The 24982-nt window shown below is 40.5% G+C and overlaps 1 protein-coding gene across 1 annotated transcript in view; it reads right to left on the bottom strand.

Moving 5' to 3' along the window:
• doc2b (double C2-like domains, beta) overlaps nt 1–24982 on the bottom strand; it is a 190928-nt gene that overhangs the window by 163116 nt on the left and 2830 nt on the right. The window contains exon 2 of the mRNA XM_071205513.1: nt 20874–20990. Coding sequence (XP_071061614.1) covers nt 20874–20990 — 117 coding nt within the window. The remainder of the gene's footprint in view (nt 1–20873; nt 20991–24982) is intronic.

Below are 24982 nucleotides of genomic sequence, written 5' to 3'. Positions count from 1 at the left end.
ATCCGTCGTTCCACGACCAGGACGGAATCCGCATTGTTCCTCCTCATTGAGGAGTCTCATATTCATTTTTATTTATATGATTGGCTCAGACGAGTGGCAGACTTGAGAGTCATCAACATAGTTTGGAAATAGATGCTATGTTGGGGGAGGATATGATATGATACAGGATATATTATGTATAATATTCTACTGTCAAAATCTAAGCAATTGCTCGGCTGACCGCAGTGTTTTACGGTTCTGTTGCAATGTATTTGGAGGGGATTTCCCTGACTTTTTTTCATCAAAGCTCTACAGCAGGGATGGGCAACTTTGATGGTGGTGGGGGGCACATCATTGATGTACTGGCCACCAGGGGGCCGCAGATTCACTTGGAACACACACACACAAAAATTCCATGTGTTGTATGTAATTATTAACAAATATACTAAGTCTGACATCTTCATTGACATTTTACAATCAAAGGGAACATCCCCAAAAAATGGGAACATCCTCTAATAAGCTCACTAAACAAATATCAGTTCACAGAAATGTTATTTCATTTTTACAAGTGGCATGTTTGTATTGAACAGGTTATTAAACAGTGGAATACAACTATTTTAAACTATTGGAAAGCACGGAAATGTGTGTGTATTGAGATTAACCATTAGATGACATACACATGAAGTTATGAACACTAACCCAGACATTAGTTGTCTAACTTGAACCTAAAACACTTGTAGCCAGTCTCTGCATTCCCCTTATTCCACAATAAGGGGAATGTCCACACAGACACCTGTCAGACTGCTGTTCCTCAGCGCCGCTCCCACTCCCTCCCGCTGAAATTATGAATGAAAAGCGTAGTAATCATAGATAACATGGCAGGGTCCGTGACAGTTTGTTTTCATCTGATTTCAAATAAACAAAGTCTTGGTTTTAAGAATATTAAACTTGTTTCGCCAAATTCAGATGATAAAAACAATTTTTAAGCTTGTAAAGGCATAATTACAAGCGGCAACTTAACGTCACAGCAGGCATAACAGCCGGTGTTTCTTGTGAGCAATACACACAAATGCGTCACAGATTATTTCACGGTATTTGAAATCATCTACGCAGCTCGCGACGTAACTAGGAGTCTAGTGGACGGTATCAGTACTACAAGTAAAACAAATAAAATATTTTTTTTATTAATTACGTTGTTTATAAATTAATCTGAGGGCCGCAAAAAGAGGAGGTGGGGGGCCGCATGCACCCCGCGGGCCGCCATTTGCCCATCCCTGCTCTACAGTAACATGTCTTGAAATTAGAGATAGTAATAGTTATTCTGAAGGAAAACATGTACAGAATGTGGCTGCATTTCCCTGTACTGTAATTTACAGTGAAACTGCCTCAGAAATGATACGGTCAGAGGAACATTTGATCAGTCAAACCTTAACAACCTGCTATAGAAACAGTTACGTTTTGGTTACGCGTTATATTCAACAACACTTTGACATAGGGTGTATATTATTGTGCTGTTGAGGTGAGCTGCTCTGTCTTGACTTGTCAATGTCCTCATTTCCCAGCACGATGTTATCAGTTAACTTTTTACTGTGTAAAGAAAATGGAGAATATTAATAGTGTCAATTGTGTGAGTCTCAATGACATTATATGTGATATCCGTCAGCTCCAGGCCTGCTACTATTACTGTTATTACTATCACTACCCTTCTACTTTAATGTGATTCCTTTGGATTCTTTGCCCCTGGCTTGAAGAAACCTGAAACCTGGGAGTGGAAGTGAGCTCCACTGGTACACTGTATGGTGGGTAAACACATGAAACACACACACACGCACACACCACACACACACACACAACACACACACACACACACACACACAACACAACACACACACACACACACACACGCACACACACACACACACACACACACACACACACACACACACGCACACACACACACACACAATGCTATCCCTGTCCTCCCCAGAGTGAGAGAAGACAGGTGATGTGGAGGAGGAAGTCACTGTGGATCAGGGAGAGCAGTCAGAGGGAAGCAGATGAAGACGAGAGGAAAGGCGGTGCTTCGAGAGTCGTTGTTTAAAGGCCAAGAGGTAAATGTGCTTTTCAAAGTAATAACCTACAGGCACACTGCAGCTGACCTTTCGAGTCCCTGGAAATCCAATCACTTGGTGAACCCTTAATCTCCCCCAGATGTACCGTATGTATCTGTAGGCGCACATATTATTTTGTACTTGTGTACACACAGAGAACTGCAGATTATTGTAGGTCTACCCAGCAGATATTTTCATTGGATATTGAATTATTGCAGGAAAGACGCTCAGTGCTCAATGAAAGCTACACCACGGTTACATGACTTCAACTTCACCATGACGTAATATTGAGTTCTGCAAGATGACAACCTCTTTGTCTCATTTAGCCACTTGTAAGCAGCTGTAAAGTAGTGTCAACGTTTCAATTAACCACAGACCTTATTTTAGGCATTTCACGCAAAAAAAACATTGACTCTGAGACAAGGAAACAGGAGTGCAAAAATGCTTACTCACGTCTGCCTTTTTACAACTTATTTCTCGATGTCAGAGTGTTTGGAAACTTGGATATTGAGTAGAATGCAATCAAGGCTCGGCGGGTGTTAATAAGCCAGTTTGACCCTGTGTTTGTAAAGATGGAGCCACATGTGGTTACCGGTAAGCGAAGATACTTGTAGGCTTATCAGAACACACTCGATATGTGATGGTCAAGGGTAAAGCAATCATTAGTCGGGAGGGTTCATCTTCTTGGGACCATGAATGTCTGAACAAAAATGAATGGCAATCTGTTGAAATAGTTGCAAGCTATAAAGCAATATAAATACCATTAACATCATTACAAAACACTCTGCTATATAACATGTGAAATATTATTTTCATTACGACTAATAATGTTCGATAAATAACGTGCAATTACGTAACTATCACTGCGGTTTTTTCACTACTAAATACTGTTCATATTTACATTAATTGTGTGACCATGTATGTTTCCTGTAGTTATTGAATTGCTCTGTTAGTGTACGGTGTTATTATTATTGTGCTGCTGTGTTTAGTGTATTTTTGTAACTCTGGCACAACAATTTCCTTCGGGATAAATACATTCCTATCTTATCTTATCTTATCTCTTATCTTATCTCATATGAGTCTAGACCAGTGGTTCCCAACATGGGGGGCGCCAAAGATCGCAGGGGGGGCGCCAAAGATTGCAGGGGGGGCGCCAGGCCTTAGATGATTTGAGGCCAAATATTAAATTTAGAAATTTTTTAAATAATAATTTGTTTTTAAATATAATTGTAACGCAATACATGATTGTCACTAAAGCCTTGTCTCTACATTACAATAAAATATAAAAAATAATTGATTAATTAATTTGAATAAAAATTCAAGTTAGTATTAAAGGCATAAAAAGACAGAAATGTATAATGTTTTCTTTAATAGAAATGTTTCTTCTGCCCGTAAAGTGTCCAAACCAGGCTTTTCTGGATAAGCGCATCTTAAAACATAGTCATTGTCCATGCCGGTCTCAGATTATTTGTCACAGTTGCTCCGATCAGATCGGTCTCCTCCATTTTGTAGATTATTTACGACTTTTGAATCCACATAAACACATCAGCAAAATCTGGCTTACTTTGAGCGTGTTTTAAACAGTTTAATCCCTTTGTGAATTGTTTCCACTTGCGCCGTCCTTTAATTTCTTCATACAGCGGGAATCCAGATGAATGAATCCTGAGTCCAATAACCATCAAAGTCGCTCCAATAGTGCTCCTTGATTACGCTTTCATCCTCCTTTAACAACATACTTCACATTCATCCAGTTTGTGACAGTAGTTGTAGCATTTTGAGACTTTTAAACTTGAATTACCGCTGTTGCGCCCCCCCTCCCTTGTGTGTGTGTGGGGGGGGGGCGCAACTTCCAACAGAGGTCATTTGGGGGGGCTCTTGGGGAAAAAGGTTGGGAACCACTGGTCTAGACAACAGCTGTGTGCAACCAGCCATTCAAGAAACAGACAGACATTAAATTCATAGAATACAAATACTTTTCGATGTTTGAGATGTAAAGCACGTTGGCTCTAAACTCACTAAATGTTCCTTCAGACATTCTCTGACACTTGAAACGATCTGTGGTCAGACTCCCGACGAAAAGTCTTTCTTAACTCCGAGGGCATGGTCACGCCTGAGGGGATGTAAACATGACATCCTGGGTTTGTGTCGAGCTCCTCTCTGCTTGCCCTTCTTCTCTTCATCTTCTCTCTCACAGTGTTATCTGTTTCTCCACACTACAACTTTTTAAAAAAAACCTAAAAGGCCACAGAGAGAGAAAATCTCGAAACTCAGTCGGGCCCAACGGAGAGCAGATTGGGTATAGATCGAGGACTGTGTCGTTTCTGCTTGGTAACATCGACCCACAGGGCATATTGACCATGTGCTGTGCACCAGTGAGGAGAACAACGTTGAGAAATAAACACAGCACACACGCAGCGAATGAAAGCAGGACTATGCTAGAAAATATATTACAATTATAGACACATCAAGTCTGTGAAAACACCACGTTTGTGCTTTTTTATGAAGTGCATTCAAGCAACAACAAGCCTGCTGCACACTGTGAAATGTTCATTCAGTCTTTGTCATGTTGGTGATTGAAGAGGCCGACTTGATTTGTTCCCTGAGTTACACCCCGGCTGCCTGCTTACGTGTTGAGAGAAATGAATACAAACAACTAAAGGAAAAAAAGGATGTTGCTTTATTTTGTTACAGTGGTTTGAAAGAAATCCAGTAAGGGATGGATCATCTGTCAACTCTCTGCCTGCTGTGCACTGACTTTTAAAGGGGCAAATATACTTTAAAAAAATAAATAATGTTTAGTTACTCAAGATAAACCAAAAACTGAAATGGCAAAATCGACCATGTTTCATATTGCCCAATTTGCATATACCATCATGCACGAGAAACACAAAAGCAATCTAGTTCGTTTCACTGGATGCCTTATGAAGCCAATGATTTATTCACAATAGTCCAGTTTTAATTGTTAATTTTAGGTTATTGGTTTATTGATTTTGGCCCAATTGGTCTGCAGCTCTTTTCCAGAAGGTCATAGGTCAAATGGCCCATTGCAGGAGATCAAAATACCTACAATCATAAATCCAATATCAGCCTGAAGGAGGATCAAAACGGCTAAATGCTTCACAACTTGGCAACCCAAAAGTGTTTCACAATCTGGCAACAATAGCCACTAAAATGACTTTAAAGGGTTAATGTTGATAAAGTGATATCGTTCATGTTGTTGAGCAAAAACCAAACGAACGTTCTGTCAGTTTAGGTTTAGTTTATGAGTTGGTTTCCAAATTTTTTCGACACAGTCTCTCGGTCCATGCTGGCCATCTATCCGGCCCACGAGCACAGTACACCAAATGAAAACTGATTCTGACTCCACTTCAGCCTGAACATGGATTTCCAGCAGCAGTGAGAGTCTGTGCAGAATAAGGCAGGTCAGATCATGATATCCTGTCCTGTGTAGGAGTCTTTCTTTGAAATCTGTCGCCACCAGATGACTCTCAGAGCTGCTATAACAGACCACATTTTGATCGACAGTTTCTGGGATTGGGAGAAATGTTTTTGTTTTCTGTAGTTTGAGCTTGCTAACAATGCAGACAAACATAGTGGGAGTATACAATAGGGCTATGTATTGTTTACCAAATACTGGTACGTATACCATCCATCCATCCATCTTCTCCCGCTTATCCGTGGTCGGGTCGCGGAGGTATCAGTTCCAGCAGAGAGCCCCAAATGTTCCTTTCCCTGGCGACATCAACCAGCTCTGACTGGGGGGTCCCAAGGCGCTCCCAGGCCAGCGAAGAGATATACTCCCTCCACCTGGTCCTAGGTCTACCCCTTGGTCTCTTCCCCGCTGGACGTGCCTGGAACACCTCCCTAGGGAGGCGCCCAGGTGGCATCCTAACTAGGTGCCCGAACCACCTCAACTGGCTCCTTTCGACGCGAAGGAGGAGCGGCTCAACTCCGAGTCACTCCCGGATGACCGAACTTCTCACCTCATCCCTAAGGGAGACGCCAGCCACCCTGCGGAGAAAACCCATCTCGGCCGCTTGCATCCGCAATCTCGTTCTTTCGTACGTATACCAGTACTCTTCATTAGTTTCCAATTATGTGAATTGAAGCGTTCAGTATTCATTGGGTAAAAGCCACCATCACTTCTCCTCATCCAACATATATTTACATACACATCTTGAAGAGGCCCTATTGTGCTTTTTCAGGTTTAGCCTTTCCTGTAGTGTGTTATATAGGTTTTTAGTGCATGTAAATGGTCTGCAAAGGCTAACATCTTCTCCCAAAAGTGTATGTCTCACATCTTGAACATTAAAGCATGTGCACATGTCCCATTGCACAACATAGGAAAATGAGCATAATATGTCCACAGAGTAATTACACTGATAACTGAACTGGCTTATTCATCAAATTAAAGGAATGACATCTGGTAAAAAATTAAATCTACAATATTAAGAATATATGAATAAATCTAACAAGGGAAGTCAACATGGAGTTTTGATTGAATATGCATAAAATGAGAATTAAATTAAACCTTTCCAGGCATTTCATTGATCATTTAGGAAACAAAGAGGAGTCGTGCTGCTGAGTGAGTTGGCTTTGAATTGTAAATGTCACTCTGCCTGTCGGTGGACTTTTTCTCCGCTGTAACACAACTCATACCTGAACCTCCTGGAGTGAAGCGGTGCTGTTATCAGGTGTGTTGCACCTCGAACAGACTGACTGACTGACTGACTGACTGACTGACTGACTGACTGACTGACTGACTGACTGACTGACTGACTGACTGACTGACTGACTGACTGACTGACTCACTGACTGACTGACTGACTGACTGACTGACTGACTGACTGACTGACTGACTGACTGACTGACTGACTCACTGACTGACTGACTGACTGACTGACTGACTGACTGACTGACTGACTGACTGACTCACTGACTGACTGACTGACTTACTTACTGACTGACTGACTGGAAAACCAGAGGATGTAATGCAAGTCTTTTAGCCAATTCTTACATTTCTAGTCAGAGAAACTGTAAAGGTCAAATGGAGGGGGGAGGGAGTCAGAGAACATGTGACGTATAAACAATCCATCTACAGACGGAGCAAGGAAGTCGTGTATGTCTCCTTTCTCCAGCCATTTTTAAACACAGAAAACAGTCACAGATGCAGGCTGTGTTGTTTAGCTTTCGGTCTGTTTGTGCAGACGCAGTACACAACAAACAGACACAGAAAATAAATGCATAGTCTACTTTATTGTCCAATTAAGCAGGATTCTTTTCATGCGTTCCACTAATTGGGAAATTCCCATTTTTACAACAGAAGGACAAAATAAATGAATAAACTATCATATTCAATTATTGGCAAGCACACATCAATGGATTAAAGTCAAAGTACAAAGCAATGATCAAAAGTATGTAATAATAATAATAGATTCAATTTGTATAGCGCCTTTCAAGGAACCCAAGGCCACTTTACATGGTGACAAACAACAAACAAACAAAAGGGGCAAATAATAAAGTTTAAAAAAAAAATGAGGGTTAGTAGCAGCCAGTAATAACATGATTTATTTACTATCAACCTTTGTCTTTTCTGCACATGAACAACAATTGTCAACATTATCCTGTAGTAGTTCAGTAAAAGGAAACTCCAGCAGAACTGAAAGTGAAACTAGAAGCCTTTTAACCCTCAGTGAAACACCTTTTGGACCTTGTTTGGTCTTTAGCGTCGATGTGTCTCTGGGGGATTTGGGCCAGCTCACCGAGGTGTTGCCGACTCATTAGAGCCTGCAGCATCCGATCAAACTGCTTTCGGATCTATACAAACACAGCTTTTCAGAGGAAACACAATCTCTGCAGCGAGTGCTGAGAGTTGTGGGGAATTGACCTTGATGAAGAACTGGAAAATGGTGTTTCACAACAAAGCTGCAAAGTACACTGAAACTCTGAAAACAGAACATTAGGCTGCTGTTGTCTACAATCTGCTCTACAGGCGGAGAGCAAATGCTGCCAAACAACAAATTACTGTCATGAGTCCATAACCACATTTCAGTTCTGCTTGTTTGTCTTTATTTATGTAATATTCCAACTGACTGCAGTGCACTGCAGTTCGGGCACCTAGTTAGGATGCCACCTGGGCGCCTCCCTAGGGAGGTGTTCCAGGCACGTCCAGCTGGGAAGAGACCAAGGGGTAGACCTAGGACCAGGTGGAGGGGTTATATCTCTTGGCTGGCCTGGGAGCGCCTTGGGACCCCCCAGTCAGAGCTGGTTGATGAGGGAAAGGAACGTTTGGGGCTCTCTGCTGGAACTGCTACCCCCGCGACCCGACCACGGATAAGCGGGAGAAGATGGATGGATGGATGGATGGATGGATGGATGGATGGATGGATGGATGGATGGACTGCAGTGCTCTTTGTGTTCAGGGGTTCAACCTCCATCAGCAATTTCAAGTCAAAAGGCAAGAAAGTCAAACTGCGACCGTGTTTAGTTGCAACTGTACTGCTTTAACTCATGATACCAAAATCAAATGCTGTACAACTGCAGTATTTTGTTTGTTGTCTGTATCTGTTTCTCATGGTTTGAGAGGGTTAAGTGGGGTTAATGGGGTCACTTCAAAAGCATATGGGGGGGGTGTGGGCTTCTGTCTTAGTTATTTCAGCGGCTAAGTAATACATCTGGATGTCACCTAGACTTCATAGAACCGTTGTTACATCGATTTTGTTTTTTCTCGTCTACTAAAAAGCCCTTAAATGTGACTCCAGTGTTTGCCAAAGTTATTGGTTCCTAAAAAACAAGAAGACGCCAAACATAAGACTTTAAATTAGCAGATTACAAATCAATGGCGACATCATAATGACTATAGGTCAATTTCTTAAGAAATCTCTCATCTTATAGACTTTTGGCTGTGGAAATGTTTTCCTCACATGCAGAACACTAAGTGTGAAACTTCTGCAAGTTCGTTGAGTTTAGCTTGGTCAGGATTTTTGGAGTCAAATTGGAGATGGATTTAGGAAAAAGATAAGGACATGTTTAAAGGAATATTATTCATATATACTAGCAAAGATGTAAAGGTTCTGAGGGATTGTCACACTTGGTCAGTGCAGGGTGGATTCTACTTAACATTAAGTGAGAACTCTTGTTTGATTCCAACACCCAGCAACACTCTTTATTTGTCACACTTCATGTTCTTGATATTGACCGCTTCCCTCCGCCAGGGCCATCTGGATGAACATTCAGCTGCTTGGTATGAGCTGCACGCACAAGTTCCATGTTTTTCCACAGTCTTAAAGTCCAGCGCATGTTATCACCATCTCAAATATTCGTCATCTCCCCCTCTCTTAAAGGAGAGCTGAACCTAATGAGGATCTGAGAGAGATAGATGGCTACATTAGGAGATGAAATAACTTCATTTCTCTACTCAATTATACAATGAAATGCCTGCTGGAAGCTTGGAGCTATTCTTCTAATATCTGTGGGGCTTTGTTCATTTGAATGTCATTGGAGAATACCCCGGTTAGCATTGTGGTCGATACAGGTATTGATTTCTGCTGATGAGGATGTTGTGCAGTAACCTGTCCTTCACTAATTGTGTATATTTCATTTACTAATGACTCTCTAACTAGGTTTGCAAATATATATATATTTGCAAACCTAGTTAGAGAGTCTTTCTAACATGTAAGAAGTAGAAAGTACAGGTATTTGTGTTCAAAGTGTAAGAAGTAGAAAGTACAGGTATTTGTGTTCAAAGTGTAAGAAGTAGAAAGTACAGGTATTTGTGTTCACCATGTGAGAAGTAGAAAGTACAGGTATTTGAGTTCAAAATGTAAGAAGTAGAAAGTACAGGTATTTGTGTTCAACATGTAAGAAGTAGAAAGTACAGGTATTTGTGTTCAAAGTGTAAGAAGTAGAAAGTACAGGTATTTGTGTTCAACATGTAAGAAGTAGAAAGTACAGGTATTTGTGTTCAAAGTGTAAGAAGTAGAAAGTACAGGTATTTGTGTTCAAAGTGTAAGAAGTAGAAAGTACAGGTATTTGTGTTCAACATGTAAGAAGTAGAAAGTACAGGTATTTGAGTTCAAAATGTAAGAAGTCAAAGTAAAAAGTCGTCAGAAAAATAAGTAGTGGAGTAAAGTACTGATACCAGAAACATGTACTTAATTACAGTAACAAAGTATTTGTACTCCACTACTTCCACCTCTGTGCAGGAGTATGTTTAAAACTAACAAGGAATTCAAAATATCTGGCATCATGAGTCAGAGCACACATAAGATGAGAAGCATCAGGGAGTCGAAGCTTTGAAAGTGTGGTGGAAACGCTGCGATGGCGCTGCTCCTGAATTATTGTGGGAGCTGTGTGGGATTGTTGCTCCGCGGCTCTCTTCATAACATTCAGATTTCTACCTGGTGGGATGAGAGCTAATGCTAATCGAGTGGAGAGGAGCTGCATGCTTACCACTCAGTGTGCTAAAGTTTACTTTTAAACACAAGTGGAAAGTAACCAAATACATTATTAAGACAACCTCAATATAAGTGTATCACCATTAAACAGCACTTTATGCTACTGTTTTACTTTGTTCCAGAGGGTTTTCACAGCTGTATACTTTTCAAATTAAGCTTGCACAAAGAACATAAGACTATAAAATACAATCTTTCATTAAAGATGATTCCTAATCAATTTGATTGTGGCTTTGTTTAGAAACTAGTCACTCTTTGGGGCCCCTCGTGACATTTAAAGGGGTCATAATATCCTCATTTTCAGGTGTATATCAGTATGTAGTGTATCTACTTTAAAGAGTCCTCTCCTGCTGATGTTCAGGTGTATATCAGTATGTAGTGTCTCTACTTTAAAGAGTCCTCTCCTGCTGATGTTCAGGTGTATATCAGTCTGTAGTGTCTCTACTTTAAAGAGTCCTCCCCTGCTGATGTTCAGGTGTATATCAGTATGTAGTGCCTCTACTTTAAAGAGTCCTCTCCTGCTGATGTTCAGGTGTATATCAGTATTTAGTGTCTCTACTTTAAAGAGTCCTCTCCTGCTGATGTTCAGGTGTATATCAGTATGTAGTGTCTCTACTTTAAAGAGTCCTCTCCTGCTGATGTTCAGGTGTATATCAGTATGTAGTGTCTCTAATTTAAAGAGTCCTCTCCTGCTGATGTTCAGGTGTATATCAGTATGTAGTGTCTCTACTTTAAAGAGTCCTCTCCTGCTGATGTTCAGGTGTATATCAGTATGTAGTGTCTCTACTTTAAAGAGTCCTCTCCTGCTGATGTTCAGGTGTATATCAGTATGTAGTGTCTCTACTTTAAAGAGTCCTCTCCTGCTGATGTTCAGGTGTATATCAGTATGTAGTGTCTCTACTTTAGAGAGTCCTCTCCTGCTGATGTTCAGGTGTATATCAGTCTGTAGTGTCTCTACTTTAAAGAGTCCTCTCCTGCTGATGTTCAGGTGTATATCAGTATGTAGTGTCTCTACTTTAAAGAGTCCTCTCCTGATGATGTTCAGGTGTATATCAGTATGTAGTGTCTCTACTTTAAAGAGTCATCTCCTGCTGATGTTCAGGTGTATATCAGTATGTAGTGTCTCTACTTTAAAGAGTCCTCTCCTGATGATGTTCAGATGTATATCAGTATTTAGTGTCTCTACTTTAAAGAGTCCTCTCCTGCTGATGTTCAGGTGTATATCAGTATGTAGTGTCTCTACTTTAAAGAGTCCTCTCCTGCTGATGTTCAGGTGTATATCAGTATGTAGTGCCTCTACTTTAAAGAGTCCTCTCCTGCTGATGTTCAGGTGTATATCAGTATTTAGTGTCTCTACTTTAAAGAGTCCTCTCCTGCTGATGTTCAGGTGTATATCAGTATGTAGTGTCTCTACTTTAAAGAGTCCTCTCCTGCTGATGTTCAGGTGTGTATCAGTATGTAGTGTCTCTACTTTAAAGAGTCCTCTCCTGATGATGTTCAGGTGTATATCAGTATGTAGTGTCTCTACTTTAAAGAGTCCTCTCCTGCTGATGTTCAGGTGTATATCAGTATTTAGTATCTCTACTTTAAAGAGTCCTCTCCTGCTGATGTTCAGGTGTATATCAGTATGTAGTGTCTCTACTTTAAAGAGTCCTCTCCTGCTGATGTTCAGGTGTATATCAGTATGTAGTGTGTCTACTTTAAAGAGTCCTCTCCTGCTGATGTTCAGGTGTATATCAGTATGTAGTGTCTCTACTTTAAAGAGTCCTCTCCTGCTGATGTTCAGGTGTATATCAGTATGTAGTGTCTCTACTTTAAAGAGTCCTCTCCTGCTGGTGTTCAGGTGTATATCAGTATGTAGTGTCTCTACTTTAAAGAGTCCTCTCCTGATGATGTTCAGGTGTATATCAGTATGTAGTGTCTCTACTTTAAAGAGTCCTCTCCTGCTGATGTTCAGGTGTATATCAGTATTTAGTATCTCTACTTTAAAGAGTCCTCTCCTGCTGATGTTCAGGTGTATATCAGTATGTAGTGTCTCTACTTTAAAGAGTCCTCTCCTGCTGATGTTCAGGTGTATATCAGTATGTAGTGTGTCTACTTTAAAGAGTCCTCTCCTGCTGATGTTCAGGTGTATATCAGTATGTAGTGTCTCTACTTTAAAGAGTCCTCTCCTGCTGATGTTCAGGTGTATATCAGTATGTAGTGTCTCTACTTTAAAGAGTCCTCTCCTGCTGATGTTCAGTAGATTTTTTCGACTATGGCTACAACTAAAATAACACGTATCATATTAAAAGGAGTGATCTAAAGTATGTCTGGAGGGAAACCAGCTACTGCTTTGATTCTCTGTCACATGTTCCCCGCTCGTGACCTTCATATGTTGCATTAGAGGTCATGGTGGTCCTCTGAGTGTGTGTCTGATCTCACACACTTTGTTCTCTCGCTGCATTCCTGTTAAAACATGGCCGCTCTCGTATATATTGACAGTGCCGGGAATGGCCATCTCCCTTGGCTGCAGAACAATAGTGACTCTGTAATTCTCCATCACTGTTTCAGCACAAATAGGAAAACAACACCTGCTTTCACGAGGGAGAAATGCCTATTTATATTATTATAGTGGGATCTATTGTGAGTTTATTGTATTTATTTCACATAAACAACATTAAATACTGTATACATTGTATGAGATAAATATTAAGTATATGTACGGTTGTGGTTATGGATTGTAAAACACAATTTAAAAAAGGCAACAAAATAATACTAATTTGATTAATTGAATTATTAGTAATTTAAACAAATACATAGTGAGTGTAGTAGACATAATTACACTTATAGTTGTTTATTATTATTTGCATTATTATTATGAGTATTATTATTATCATTATTAAAGTCATGTAGGAGTAACGTATGTACATTATAATCTTCTTTTTTTTAAGCAAATGTAATGTGTTTTTGTCTTTTTTGTATACAGACAATGACATCAATGAAATGTACAGTTCACTCCACAATATCTGACAAAAATACAACCTTGTGATGTATTCATTCAACTTCAAACTAAAATAAACCTTCCAGTTGGGTCAAAGTTAGCAAAATACTGTCTCAAACTCTCAGGTAAATCTGTATTATGCCTCACTTTAAAAACACATGCACAGGTTTGAAGGATATTGATGTCAACTACAGTGATTTATCTTTGTGTAACAGCTTTGTCTTCATGCGTTCACCCCCACAGAAAACACTGCGTTCCATCAAACGTTCACTCAGTGTGACAGCACATCTATCACAAAGACTGTCTCCACTGCAGGCCGGGGATTTACATTTTAAAGGATTATTGACGTGTCTTTTTTATGATGCACACTCAAGTTGACTGCTGCTGCTAATGCACTGGAGAATAGCACAAAGGCTTACAGTAAAGCGCTTCATTGTCTCGTTTAACCTAAAGGAAGGCAGCACACACACACACACACACACGCACACACACACACACACACACACACACACACACTCACGCACGCACACACACATCTCACGAAACTGTAAGAGCGCCTCCTCTCCAGTTAAATCAAGATGTGTGATGGTGTGAATATAAAGCAGCGCGGAGAACAGCTGGAACTAATGGAGTCCCGTAGTCAAATATTAAATCTCAACAACCTGAGAAGAATGCACTTAGTGAAATATGAATGGATTTTATTTTAAAGTAAGAATAGAGAGAATAGCTTTTTTTTATTTTCCACTCATCGCTGTGGGAGTTTATCGTTAGTTCAGGACACAAAGAGATCTTGGACTGAAATGTTGCCATGTCATATAAGCCCTTTATTCTGAGCCAGTGCAGACTCTTTTAGGTCCTGCAGAGTAAACACGTTAGTGTTCTCTCGTCTGGATTCATCACCAGTGACCAAAGGACTGAGTGCAACCGGTTTCACCTGATTCACCAGCATGCAAAATCAATGATGTTATTATGAAGGTGCCTTTTCATCGCTCTTATGTTGTGTTTTGCACCCGAGGACAAACTGTGAGCCTGCTTTGTAGTAACTGAACAATTAGACTCCTACTTTAAGAAGAAATAAAATATCAGAGCTCGTCTCCAAATGCACCAAAAATGTTTAACCATTTATATCTGCTCTTAACCAATCGTGCTATATGACTATTTAATCATAAATTGAAAAGTTAAATCGCTATGTAACACACATGCTTCTATTGGCTAAGGGGCGGGACATCTCTAAGAGGTTGACCAATCACAACAGAGCCGGCCAGCAAACCAATCAGAGCAGACTGGGCTCTGGTTTCAGACAGAGGGTGAAAAGAGGTGCTACAGCTCAGGCAGTATGAGAAGACTAAAGACCTTTTTGAACATTAACGTTAGAGATATGTCACGGGAGAGACACTACATACTGATATACACCTGCACATCAGCAGGAGAGGACTCTTTAAAGTAGAGACACTACATACTGATATACACCTGAACATCAGCAGGAGAGGACTCTTTAAAGTAGAGACACTACATACTGATATACACCTGAACATCAGCAGGAGAGGACTCTTTAAAGTAGAGACACTACATACTGATATACACCTGGACATCAGCAGGAGAGGACTCTTTAAAGTAGAGACACTACATACTGATATACACCTGAACATCAGCAGGAGAGGATTCTTTAAACTAGAGACACTACATACTGATATACACCTGAACATCAGCAGGAGAGCACTCTTTAAAGTAGAGACACTACATACTGATATACACCTGAACATCAGCAGGAGAGGACTCTTTAAAGTAGAGACACTACATACTGATATACACCTGAACATCAGCAGGAGAGGACTCTTTAAAGAAGAGACACTACATACTGATATACACCTGAACACCAGCAGGAGAGGACTCTTTAAAGTAGAGACACTACACTGATATACACCTGAACATCAGCAGGAGAGGACTCTTTAAAGTAGAGACACTGCATACTGATATACACCTGAACATCAGCAGGAGAGGACGCTTTAAAAGTTAGCTTCCCCTTCAACAACCCCTTGATTATTGATTTCCATTTCATGACATGCTCCTCCTCAGTGTGCGACATACCCGTCAGTAATCGGGGGGGTGTCCCCATCTCCCGTTTATTGCGCAATATGCCAGTCGAAGATTTCTCAATATGCAGTAGGCCTATACAATATTTCATGGATGCAAGCCAAGACAATCAATAGTCTATAGCAGCGTTTCTCAACCGGGGTGCCGTCTGGCGTCTTCAGGGGTGCCGTCTGGCATCTTCAGGGGTGCCGTCAAATAATTATATATTCTGACGTTCATATGAATGAATACGCGAAAGTTAAAGAGCCGTTTGTTTTCGATTCTATGCGAGGAAATGCTTTTTCCAGCCAAAATAGAAGATATATATATTTTTTTTTCATTAATTAGCACTTCTTTATTAAATATTATGAATATTTCTTTATTATCAGGCTATGTTCCACAATCATTCAAAGTAGCAGTGATAAAACCGCTTCTTAAAAAGCACAACCTCGATCCAGAGGTTTTAGCCAACTATAGACCTATTTCTAATCTTCCGTTCCTCTCAAAAATTCTTGAGAAAGCGGTCGCAAACAGTTGTGTGATTACTTAAAAAACAATGATTTATCTGAAGACTTTCAGTCTGGCTTTAGAACACATCATAGCACAGAGACAGCTCTGGTTAAAGTCACAAATGACATTCTAATAGCCTCAGACAAGGGACATGTCTCTATTCTTGTTTTGCTCGATCTCAGTGCTGCATTTGATACTATCGACCATGATATCCTATTGCAAAGACTAGAGCACTTAGTTGGTATACAGGGAACTGCTTTAGGCTGGTTTAGGTCCTATCTATCTGAACGCTCTCAGTTTGTAAGTGTTAACGATGAATCTTCCACGCAAACCAAAGTTAGCCATGGAGTGCCACAGGGCTCAGTGCTCGGACCTATTTTGTTCATATTATATATGCTTCCGTTAGGCAATATTATAAGGAATCATTCTGTAAACTTTCATTGTTATGCGGATGATACTCAACTATATTTATCAATCAAGCCTGATGAAATTAATCATCTAAATACAATTCAAGACTGCCTTAAGGACTTAAAAACGTGGATGACCTTAAACTTTTTGATGTTAAACACGACCAAAACTGAAGTTATTGTACTTGGCCCGAAGAATCTACGAAACAAATTATCTAAAGATATACTAACTATGGATGGCATTAATTTGGCCTCCAGTGAGACTGTAAGGAATCTTGGTGTTATATTTGATCAGGATTTATCCTTTAACGCCCACATAAAATCAATTTCAAGGACCCGCCTACTTCCATCTACGTAACATTGCAAAAATCAGGCATATCTTGCCTCAAAACGATGCAGAGAAACTAGTCCATGCATTTGTTACTTCTAGACTGGATTATTGTAACTCTTTATAATCAGGGAGTACCAAGAAGTCAGTCAAGTCGCTTCAGCTGATTCAAAATGCTGCGGCTCGTGTACTAACCAGAGTTAGGAAAAGGGACCACATTACTCCTGTTCTGGCTGCCTTACACTGGCTCCCTATAGAACACAGGATAGAATTTTAAATTCTTCTTCTCGCCTACAAAGCCCTTAATGGGCAGGCGCCATCTTACCTAAATAACTCATTATACCCTACTGTCCTACTAGGGCATTGCGTTCCAAGAATGCAGGGTTGTTGGTTGTTCTTAGAATCTCTAAAAGTACAATGGGAGAGCCAGAGCCTTTTTCTTATCAAGCTCCACATTTGTTGAATCAGCTTCCAGTTTGTGTTCGGGCGGCAGGCACCCTATCCGTTTTTTAAGAGTGCGCTTAAGACCTTCCTTTTTGATAAAGCTTATAGTTAGGGCTGATTAGATTCAGCCCCTAGTTTTGCTGATATAGGCTTAGTTTGTCGGGGGACACCTTACTTCTTCCTTCTCTCTGTCTATACCTGTGTACTCTCATGTTCCGATTAACCCAGCTTCCCCACATTCTTCTTTTTGGTGTCTATATATACGCCGGGATCCGGAGTCATGGATGATCCTGCGGTCCTGTGTCCTGGATCGCGAGCGCTGGATCTTGAGTCGTGGCTGTGGTCCTGGATCATCGGTCCTGGATTGATATCCTCGTGGATTCATCTTCCTATTATACACACACACATTTCCAAACATTTGGACTACCTATGTTGCAAATGTATTATCTTTTCAATTACACACGGCATCTATTGCACGTCTGTCCGTCCTGGGAGAGGGATCCCTCCTCTGTTGCTCTCGCTGAGGTTTCTCCCATTTTCCCTTTAAACTGGGTTTTCTTTGGAAGTTTTTCCTTGTACGATGTGAGGGTCTAAGGACAGAGGGTGTCGTATTGTCATACTGATATTATGTACACACTGTGAAGACCACTGAGACAAATGTAACATTTGTGATATTGGGCTATATAAATAAACATTGATTGATTGATTGATTGATTGATTGATTGATTGATTGATTGATTGATTGATTGATTGATTGATTGATTGATTGATTGATATTTGTGAATAAATGTTTTGAATTATGAACACTGAACATAGTAAGCTTAAAAACATTTTAGTGACCATTGCAATTGACAAATACATATTATAATTTGAGACCCGCCTCAAATGTTGCTGTTGAGGCTTTCAGGGGGGCTCAGGTGTTGATCAGGGGGGTCGAGCTCCCCCGGACCCCCCCCTGTATTTCCCACACTGCTCCTCCTCGATTTCCTGCTGATGTTTAGCCGTACTTTTTTGACTGCTTTCCACGCATCGCAGCCATGGAGCCGACACCATGAGAGCTGATTGGAGAGGTTAATGTGCCGTCTTCAATTACCTCTATTGTTGCCTTCAGCAAACACCTGAGCTCTCATTTAAGTGGAGGAAACATTACGTGTGATCTGGTTTAAGACAGAGGGTGAAATAGGTGCTGCAGTACAGGCAGAAGAATAAAACAGTCAGAAAATAGTCATAACTTGAGCTTTGATATTTTAAAAACATGATATTTCTTTGAAGTTCTTCCACCAACCTCTTTCCGGTGACTTGAGGTAAAGTTTCAACTCCTCGTCATTTCCCTCCTCACCCAAAGTGGAGGTTCAGAGGCTGTACAGTAACACAAAAACGCCCCTGCACATATTGATGAGAGCGGAAAACTGTAATTGATTTGGCCGTCTGAGTTTTTAAAGTCCATGAATCCCTAAAAAAAGGATGACTCAAGCTCTGCTACTTTGTGGGGTTGCCAGAAGCATTGGAGTCATGGATACTTTACGTAAGCCTGAAGATATTCTGATGAATTTCATTGGAGGCAAAGCCTGCATACTAAATGTGCTTTTAATGCTCTACATGACAATTAAATGTCAGGCGATACTATGAGAAGTGCTTGAGTTGTAATGCTGTGGTATTAGTTTCACCTCATCTGCCAAATGACGCCGTGGTGGGGCTTTGTTGGATTGAAAACAGCTGCTTGAGAACTTTATTGTTTTCTAACTCGCACAAATCTGTCATTTCCTATTATCCTGAAATGTGTCTTCAATTTAATTCATTTGACTTACTACACGTGTTAGTCTAGAAGCAGCTGGTAATTACATGGTTGGTTTAGATAAGTACTTTCTAAAGGTTTTCCAATGTTTGAAGTGACCCCTTCTTACTCCAAATGTTACGCCACAAAATTGGGAAACAATTTCACTTGTAAAGATGAAATATAACGAGCTGATTGGAACATATTTGATGAGCACATCGATGCAGAGGAAAAACACCAACTTACTACTTTGAATATATCATAATCTACTGTATTAGGCATTGAATAGCAATGCATGAGTCAGGTTTGTATATATATGTAGTCAAAAGCTACGTAATGTCACTGTGGACCAGAAACGTGGGGGAGAGAAACTTCTTCTGGAGGGAATTTAGGGATTTTATCCTTTGCAGACCATTTACATGCACAGAAACCTAGATAAAGGGAAGGGGAACCCCCACACATCTGAAAAGGACCTGTTTAAACAATTCAGGATATCTGCATTAAAATCCAATTGATTGCGCCTTTCCATGTACTTCCATTGTGAGATAAGGAGTTAAGCGGACCAAGATGAACCGTTGATGGAACTACATTTGCAGTAGAAGCAAAACATAAATAAAAGCTTTAAAAACATAAAGCTTTTGTGCAATATTTCAAATTTCATGCAGATACAAAAACAAACACAATTACTGCCTGCACTACTTTCCACTTGCCTATTGACTTTTCTACTAAAATGGGGCGAAGCCTGCGAGCTTGTTCAGGCAGTCAACTCGAGCACCAATGATACATTACACGTGACGCACCTCGTCCCTCTGACAACCAAACCAATCACATCTCCTAAACATGCTGCTCTATTTAAGCTGCCAGGTCTTCTTGCCTCGCTCTGCCTCGCTATGCTGCACTGCTGTGTTCACTTGCTATTGCTTGCGTTCATGTTCTCCTGCTGCGTGTTTCATGTTGCTGCTGCTCGCCTGCCCCCTCCACCACCCAGCTCCACCCCCCGCTTCCACCCCAGCTTCCACCCCAGCTTCCACCCAGCTTCCACCTCAGCTTCCACCCCAGCTTCCACCCCAGCTTCCACCCCAGCGCCATCCAGCTTCCACCTCAGCTTCCACCCCAGCTTCCACCCCCCACTTCTCACCCCAGGCTTCCACCCAGCTTCCACCCCAGCTTCCACCCTAGCTCCACCTGTAGGCTCGGGGGATAGTTATCTAATCATCACTCAATGTTCTTTGTAAATCTGTGGAGCGATGAGGCCCGAGCCTAGACGCCAAACTCAAACTATATGCTGCTTCTAATAAACATATTAAGAAACACGTGAGTTGTCTGACTGAACTAAATCTCATTAAATAATATGTGTGATCATAAAATTCTATAAAAAGTGGCCTCAAACTGAGCGCAGGGTTATATTATGGTTATAAATTGCTAAGAAATTAGAGCAATCAATGCCAAAAACATTCAAAATAAATGTGAGAACTTCCTTATTAATGGCAAAGCTACATCATTATATAAATATATTCTAAAGTAAGTAATTAGATGTGTCAGAGAGGCAGATTCAATGATATACCGTAAAGCATATTCATTCTCCCAGAGGCATTAACCCTTCTGATTGTAATAACCTCATTGCCTCTCCTTGATTTAATACTATGCAAAACATACCAAATTACTATGGAAATACATCCAATCTCTTTGCAACATTAATGAGATGAGAGATTATATATACATACTGCTCTATCCTGCAGAGAGCATCTAGCAAGACATACACTCCAAGGATATCCAGTTTAGCAGGCAATAAAGGAAACACACAGTCCTACAGAAGGGAAATCCTCCTCTCCGGCTGGGTTTAGTCCGGATGAGATCAGAAAGCCGAGCACTGCGCTCCGTCTGCAGCTCATTGAGCCTTCTCTCCTCTGGGAGCAGAGACTCAGAGACTGAAACACAGAGACATGGCTTCCCAAAGAGTCCAGAGGAGCAGGACAGAGACCTCTTTATTGATCCGGCTGCAGGAGCGATGATAGAACTTGAGTTCAAAAATGTTCTCAGGGAGTTTCTAGAGGAACTCGAGGCAGGAGAGAAAGCCAGGCGAGAAAAACAAGTGTTGCGTCTCGACTTATAAAAACCTCAGCCGAGCCTTTGTGCCGAAGAGAACAACAGAGAAGTTCATCGATTTATGGAATCAGTTTTCTATAGTGGTGTTTTTTTATAATAGACAGAATATTAGATAGATGGAAAGATAGATACATAGAGGGATATATATATATATATATATATATATTATATATACATATAGATGGATGGATAGATAGATGGATAGAGGGATATATATATATAGATGGATGGATAGATGGATGGATGGATGGATAGACGGATAGATGGATGGATGGATAGATAGATGGATGGATAGATGGATGGATGGATGGATATATAGATAGATAGATAGATAGATGGATGGATGGATGGATGGATGGATACACGTAGATATATAGATGGATATATAGATAGATAGATGGATGGATGGATGGATGGATGGATAGACGGATAGATGGATGGATGATAGATAGATGGATGAATAGATGGATGGATGGAGGATAGATAGATAGATAGATGGATGGATGGATGGATGGATGGATGGATGGATGGATGGATAGATGGATATATAGATAGATAGATGGATGGATGGATGGATGGATGGATGGATGGATGGATGGATAGATAGATGGATGGATGGATGGATAGATAGATGGATGGATGGATGGATGGATAGATGGATGGATGGATAGATAGAGAGAGAGACGGATAGATAGATGGATGGATGGATGGATGGATGGATAGATGGATGGATAGATAGATGGATATATAGATGGACGGATAGATAGATGGATCGATGGATAGATAGATAGATGGATAGATAGATGGATGGATAGATGGATGGATAGATAGATAGATAGATAGATAGATAGATAGATAGATAGATAGAAAGATAGAAGATGGATATTGACATTCTCAGTAGAAAAGACATATTCTGAAGAGTTTCTAAACACTATAAAATATTCAGAATACATTTTAATTCTATGACATATCAATCTACTGAAGGGATAATATAATATATCAATCTACTAAAAGGTGGTAAATTATAGAAACCAATCACTACAAATATATATGTTTATGAAATGAGGGGAGAAACCTTCATTTGGTGGTTTGAAGTGTCTTCAGCTCTGCTTTCCAACCAGCAGGCCTTATAGGATGCACAAAGGACTCATTGATCCCGTCTATTTTAACCCGAAGTGCTGCAGTTGGAGCAGTGGAGATGAAGAAGGCAGAATTTCCCAACGGAGAAGCAGCAGTAGCCTATTCAAACTAAAATGCTGCTCTGTCGATATTATCGGCTTAAACTATATTCTTGACTTGGGCACTGTAGACATGTGTATTCCAGTCATGTACAGAGTGTGGGGTTTCACTGCAGTGGGTTGTTGCATGCAGGTGTTAGTCATAGATTGTGTGCAAACTTTAGGCTTGGTGGCTCCAGTTATGGCCAACCTGAGAGGATAAACAGAAGTTAGAACCAAGGCACTGGACAAACTGATTATTAGGATAAAGCCGTATCTTGTTTTTATTCAGATATGTAACAGTCTTTTTGTGTACTGGGCAGAGGTGGGAAATGAAGTAGTGCAAATACTTTGTTACTGTACTTAAGTATATTTTTCTGGTTCCAGTACTTTACTCCACTACTTATTTTTCTGACGACTTTTTACTTTTACTTCTTACATTTTGAACACAAACACCTGTACTTTCTACTCCTTACATTTTCCACACAGGCTGGTTACTTTAGTTTTAATTAGTTTGGTGGCGTGGTCATTATTATTTTTTCACACCAAGTACTTTGCCGGACTTAGTTCCCGGCACATAGTACCCCATGGAACTAATACCTCATTCACACCAACGCAACTCCGGTTCAAGCTCCGTGCTAGAGCTTTTCAGGTTCAGAACCGGTTCTTCGATTTAGCTCCGGCTCTTTTCACACCGTCCAGAGTCCGACTGGTGCTGTGTCATTGCGTCATCGTTTGCGTCATGACGTAACCGTTTGCGTGCCTGCTTCATGAAGCCAAACCGCGCGGAAACCCCTCACAGCTGACACCGACAACAACAACAATGGCCGATTGTGCTCCAGCTTCCTCTGTACCTCTTCGGAAGACCAGATTCCCAGCAGGTAGCTGGTCTCTTCAGTGGACCACTGCTGCTTGTTAAGTTTCTCCATCGTTGCGTACCAACTGGATAAAACGCCGGCTTTTTGTTGTTGTTCAGGAGTTGTGCCTTCCGAGTAAATCGCCAGAACACTGACACCTCCTCATCTCCACCGCTCCCATGTTTTCTTTTGTGTTGTCATAAGTTAGTCTCTCTGCGTTGGTGCGCAGGACTAATGCTAATGCTAATAATGCTAATGCAAACAATGGCGGCTTCAAAAAACGTTTCCGAGTTTTACGGGGCGTGGTTTGCAATTCGCACAGCCAATCAGAAATTGGAACTTTTTTCTCCCCAGGATAGTACCACCTCTCTAGCGGACTAAGTTCTCTTTTTGGTGTGAACGCAAAATCCCAGGAACTATCGGAACTATTCCTGGGAAAAGTACTACGGTGTGAAAGCGCTATATGCGTGCCTATTGATTGAACACGATCCGTGTATCCATCATTTCCTGGTCTTCTAAAGAAGAGGGACCAATGGAAACGTTGTCATGTTGCCGTTGTTCAGCATGGAAACATTCATTAGCTAACAATGACATTATTGTTCTATTAATATAAAGGGAGGTCAGGTACTCTTTAAAACAGCTGCTAGTTATGGGTACTTTTTAATGAAGTACATTTCAAAGCCCTCTTTACTTTTACTTGAGGAAAGAAGTTTAGTCAGTACTTCTACTTTCACCAGAGTATTTTTAAACACGAGTATCTGTACTTCTACTTGAGTAAAGGATGTGTGTACTTTTGCCCTCTCTGGTACTAGGCAACTTTTCCTTTAATTGCAAAATGAAAAGAAATACATGCGGAAATTTGTCTTGCATCAACAATTCTATATAAGTAGGGGATTTCACCCATTGGGAGGCGTGTGGTGCAGTGGGTTGTGCATTGGTTCGGATCAGAACCCCACTGCAGTCAGCATGTCCCTGAGACTCTTCACCCCAAATGGCTCCTGTGGGGATTGTCCACAGTATTGTGAATGTAAGTCGCTTTGGATAAAAGCGTCTAACAAGTGACATGTCACGTAATGTAATCGGTCTGTGGACTACGGTTTTAAAGCTTCAGGTTTTACTTTTAGGTTTTTTGCACTATTCAATACTGCTCATCACTGTCACAGTTTTTTTACAGTTTTTGTATCAATTATTTGACCGTATATGTTTCATGTAGTTATTTAACTAGCTCTTTTAACTGCACTGTTACTGTACACTTTTATTATTATTATGCTGCTGTGTTTACTGAATCTCTGTAACTCTGGCACAGCAGTTTCCTTCGGGATAAATAAAGTCTTATTATCTCTTTGGCACCAATGACATAGTGTTATTTGAGGATGAGTAGTGGCATGAGCAGGTCGACTAAGCACAACAGAAGTCTGATAAATACATCTTTGTTGACCAAACTGTTAGCCTTGACTTTGACAAACTAAAATATACAAACAAGGTTTTTAAAAGCAGTATAAAATAACCCTTCATGTATTGTCCTACATCTATTCCATTGTAATCAACACTGACTTATATCAACTCAATTGCAATCAACACAAAAATAACTCAAAATGAATATTCCTTATCTAATATATCATTCCATTTATGTGTCTATAGTCTTCTTGCACTATTTCTATTTTATTTGTATTTACTTGCACATCTTACAACATTATCTTGCACTATTTTATTATATTCTGTTATTATTGCACTATTTTA

The sequence above is a fragment of the Pseudochaenichthys georgianus genome, chromosome 14 (genome assembly GCF_902827115.2).
Source record: "Pseudochaenichthys georgianus chromosome 14, fPseGeo1.2, whole genome shotgun sequence".
NCBI classification, from domain to species: domain Eukaryota; kingdom Metazoa; phylum Chordata; class Actinopteri; order Perciformes; family Channichthyidae; genus Pseudochaenichthys; species Pseudochaenichthys georgianus.
Note: the sequence above shows the minus strand (reverse complement) of the source record. Positions and strands in the feature narration are given on the sequence as shown.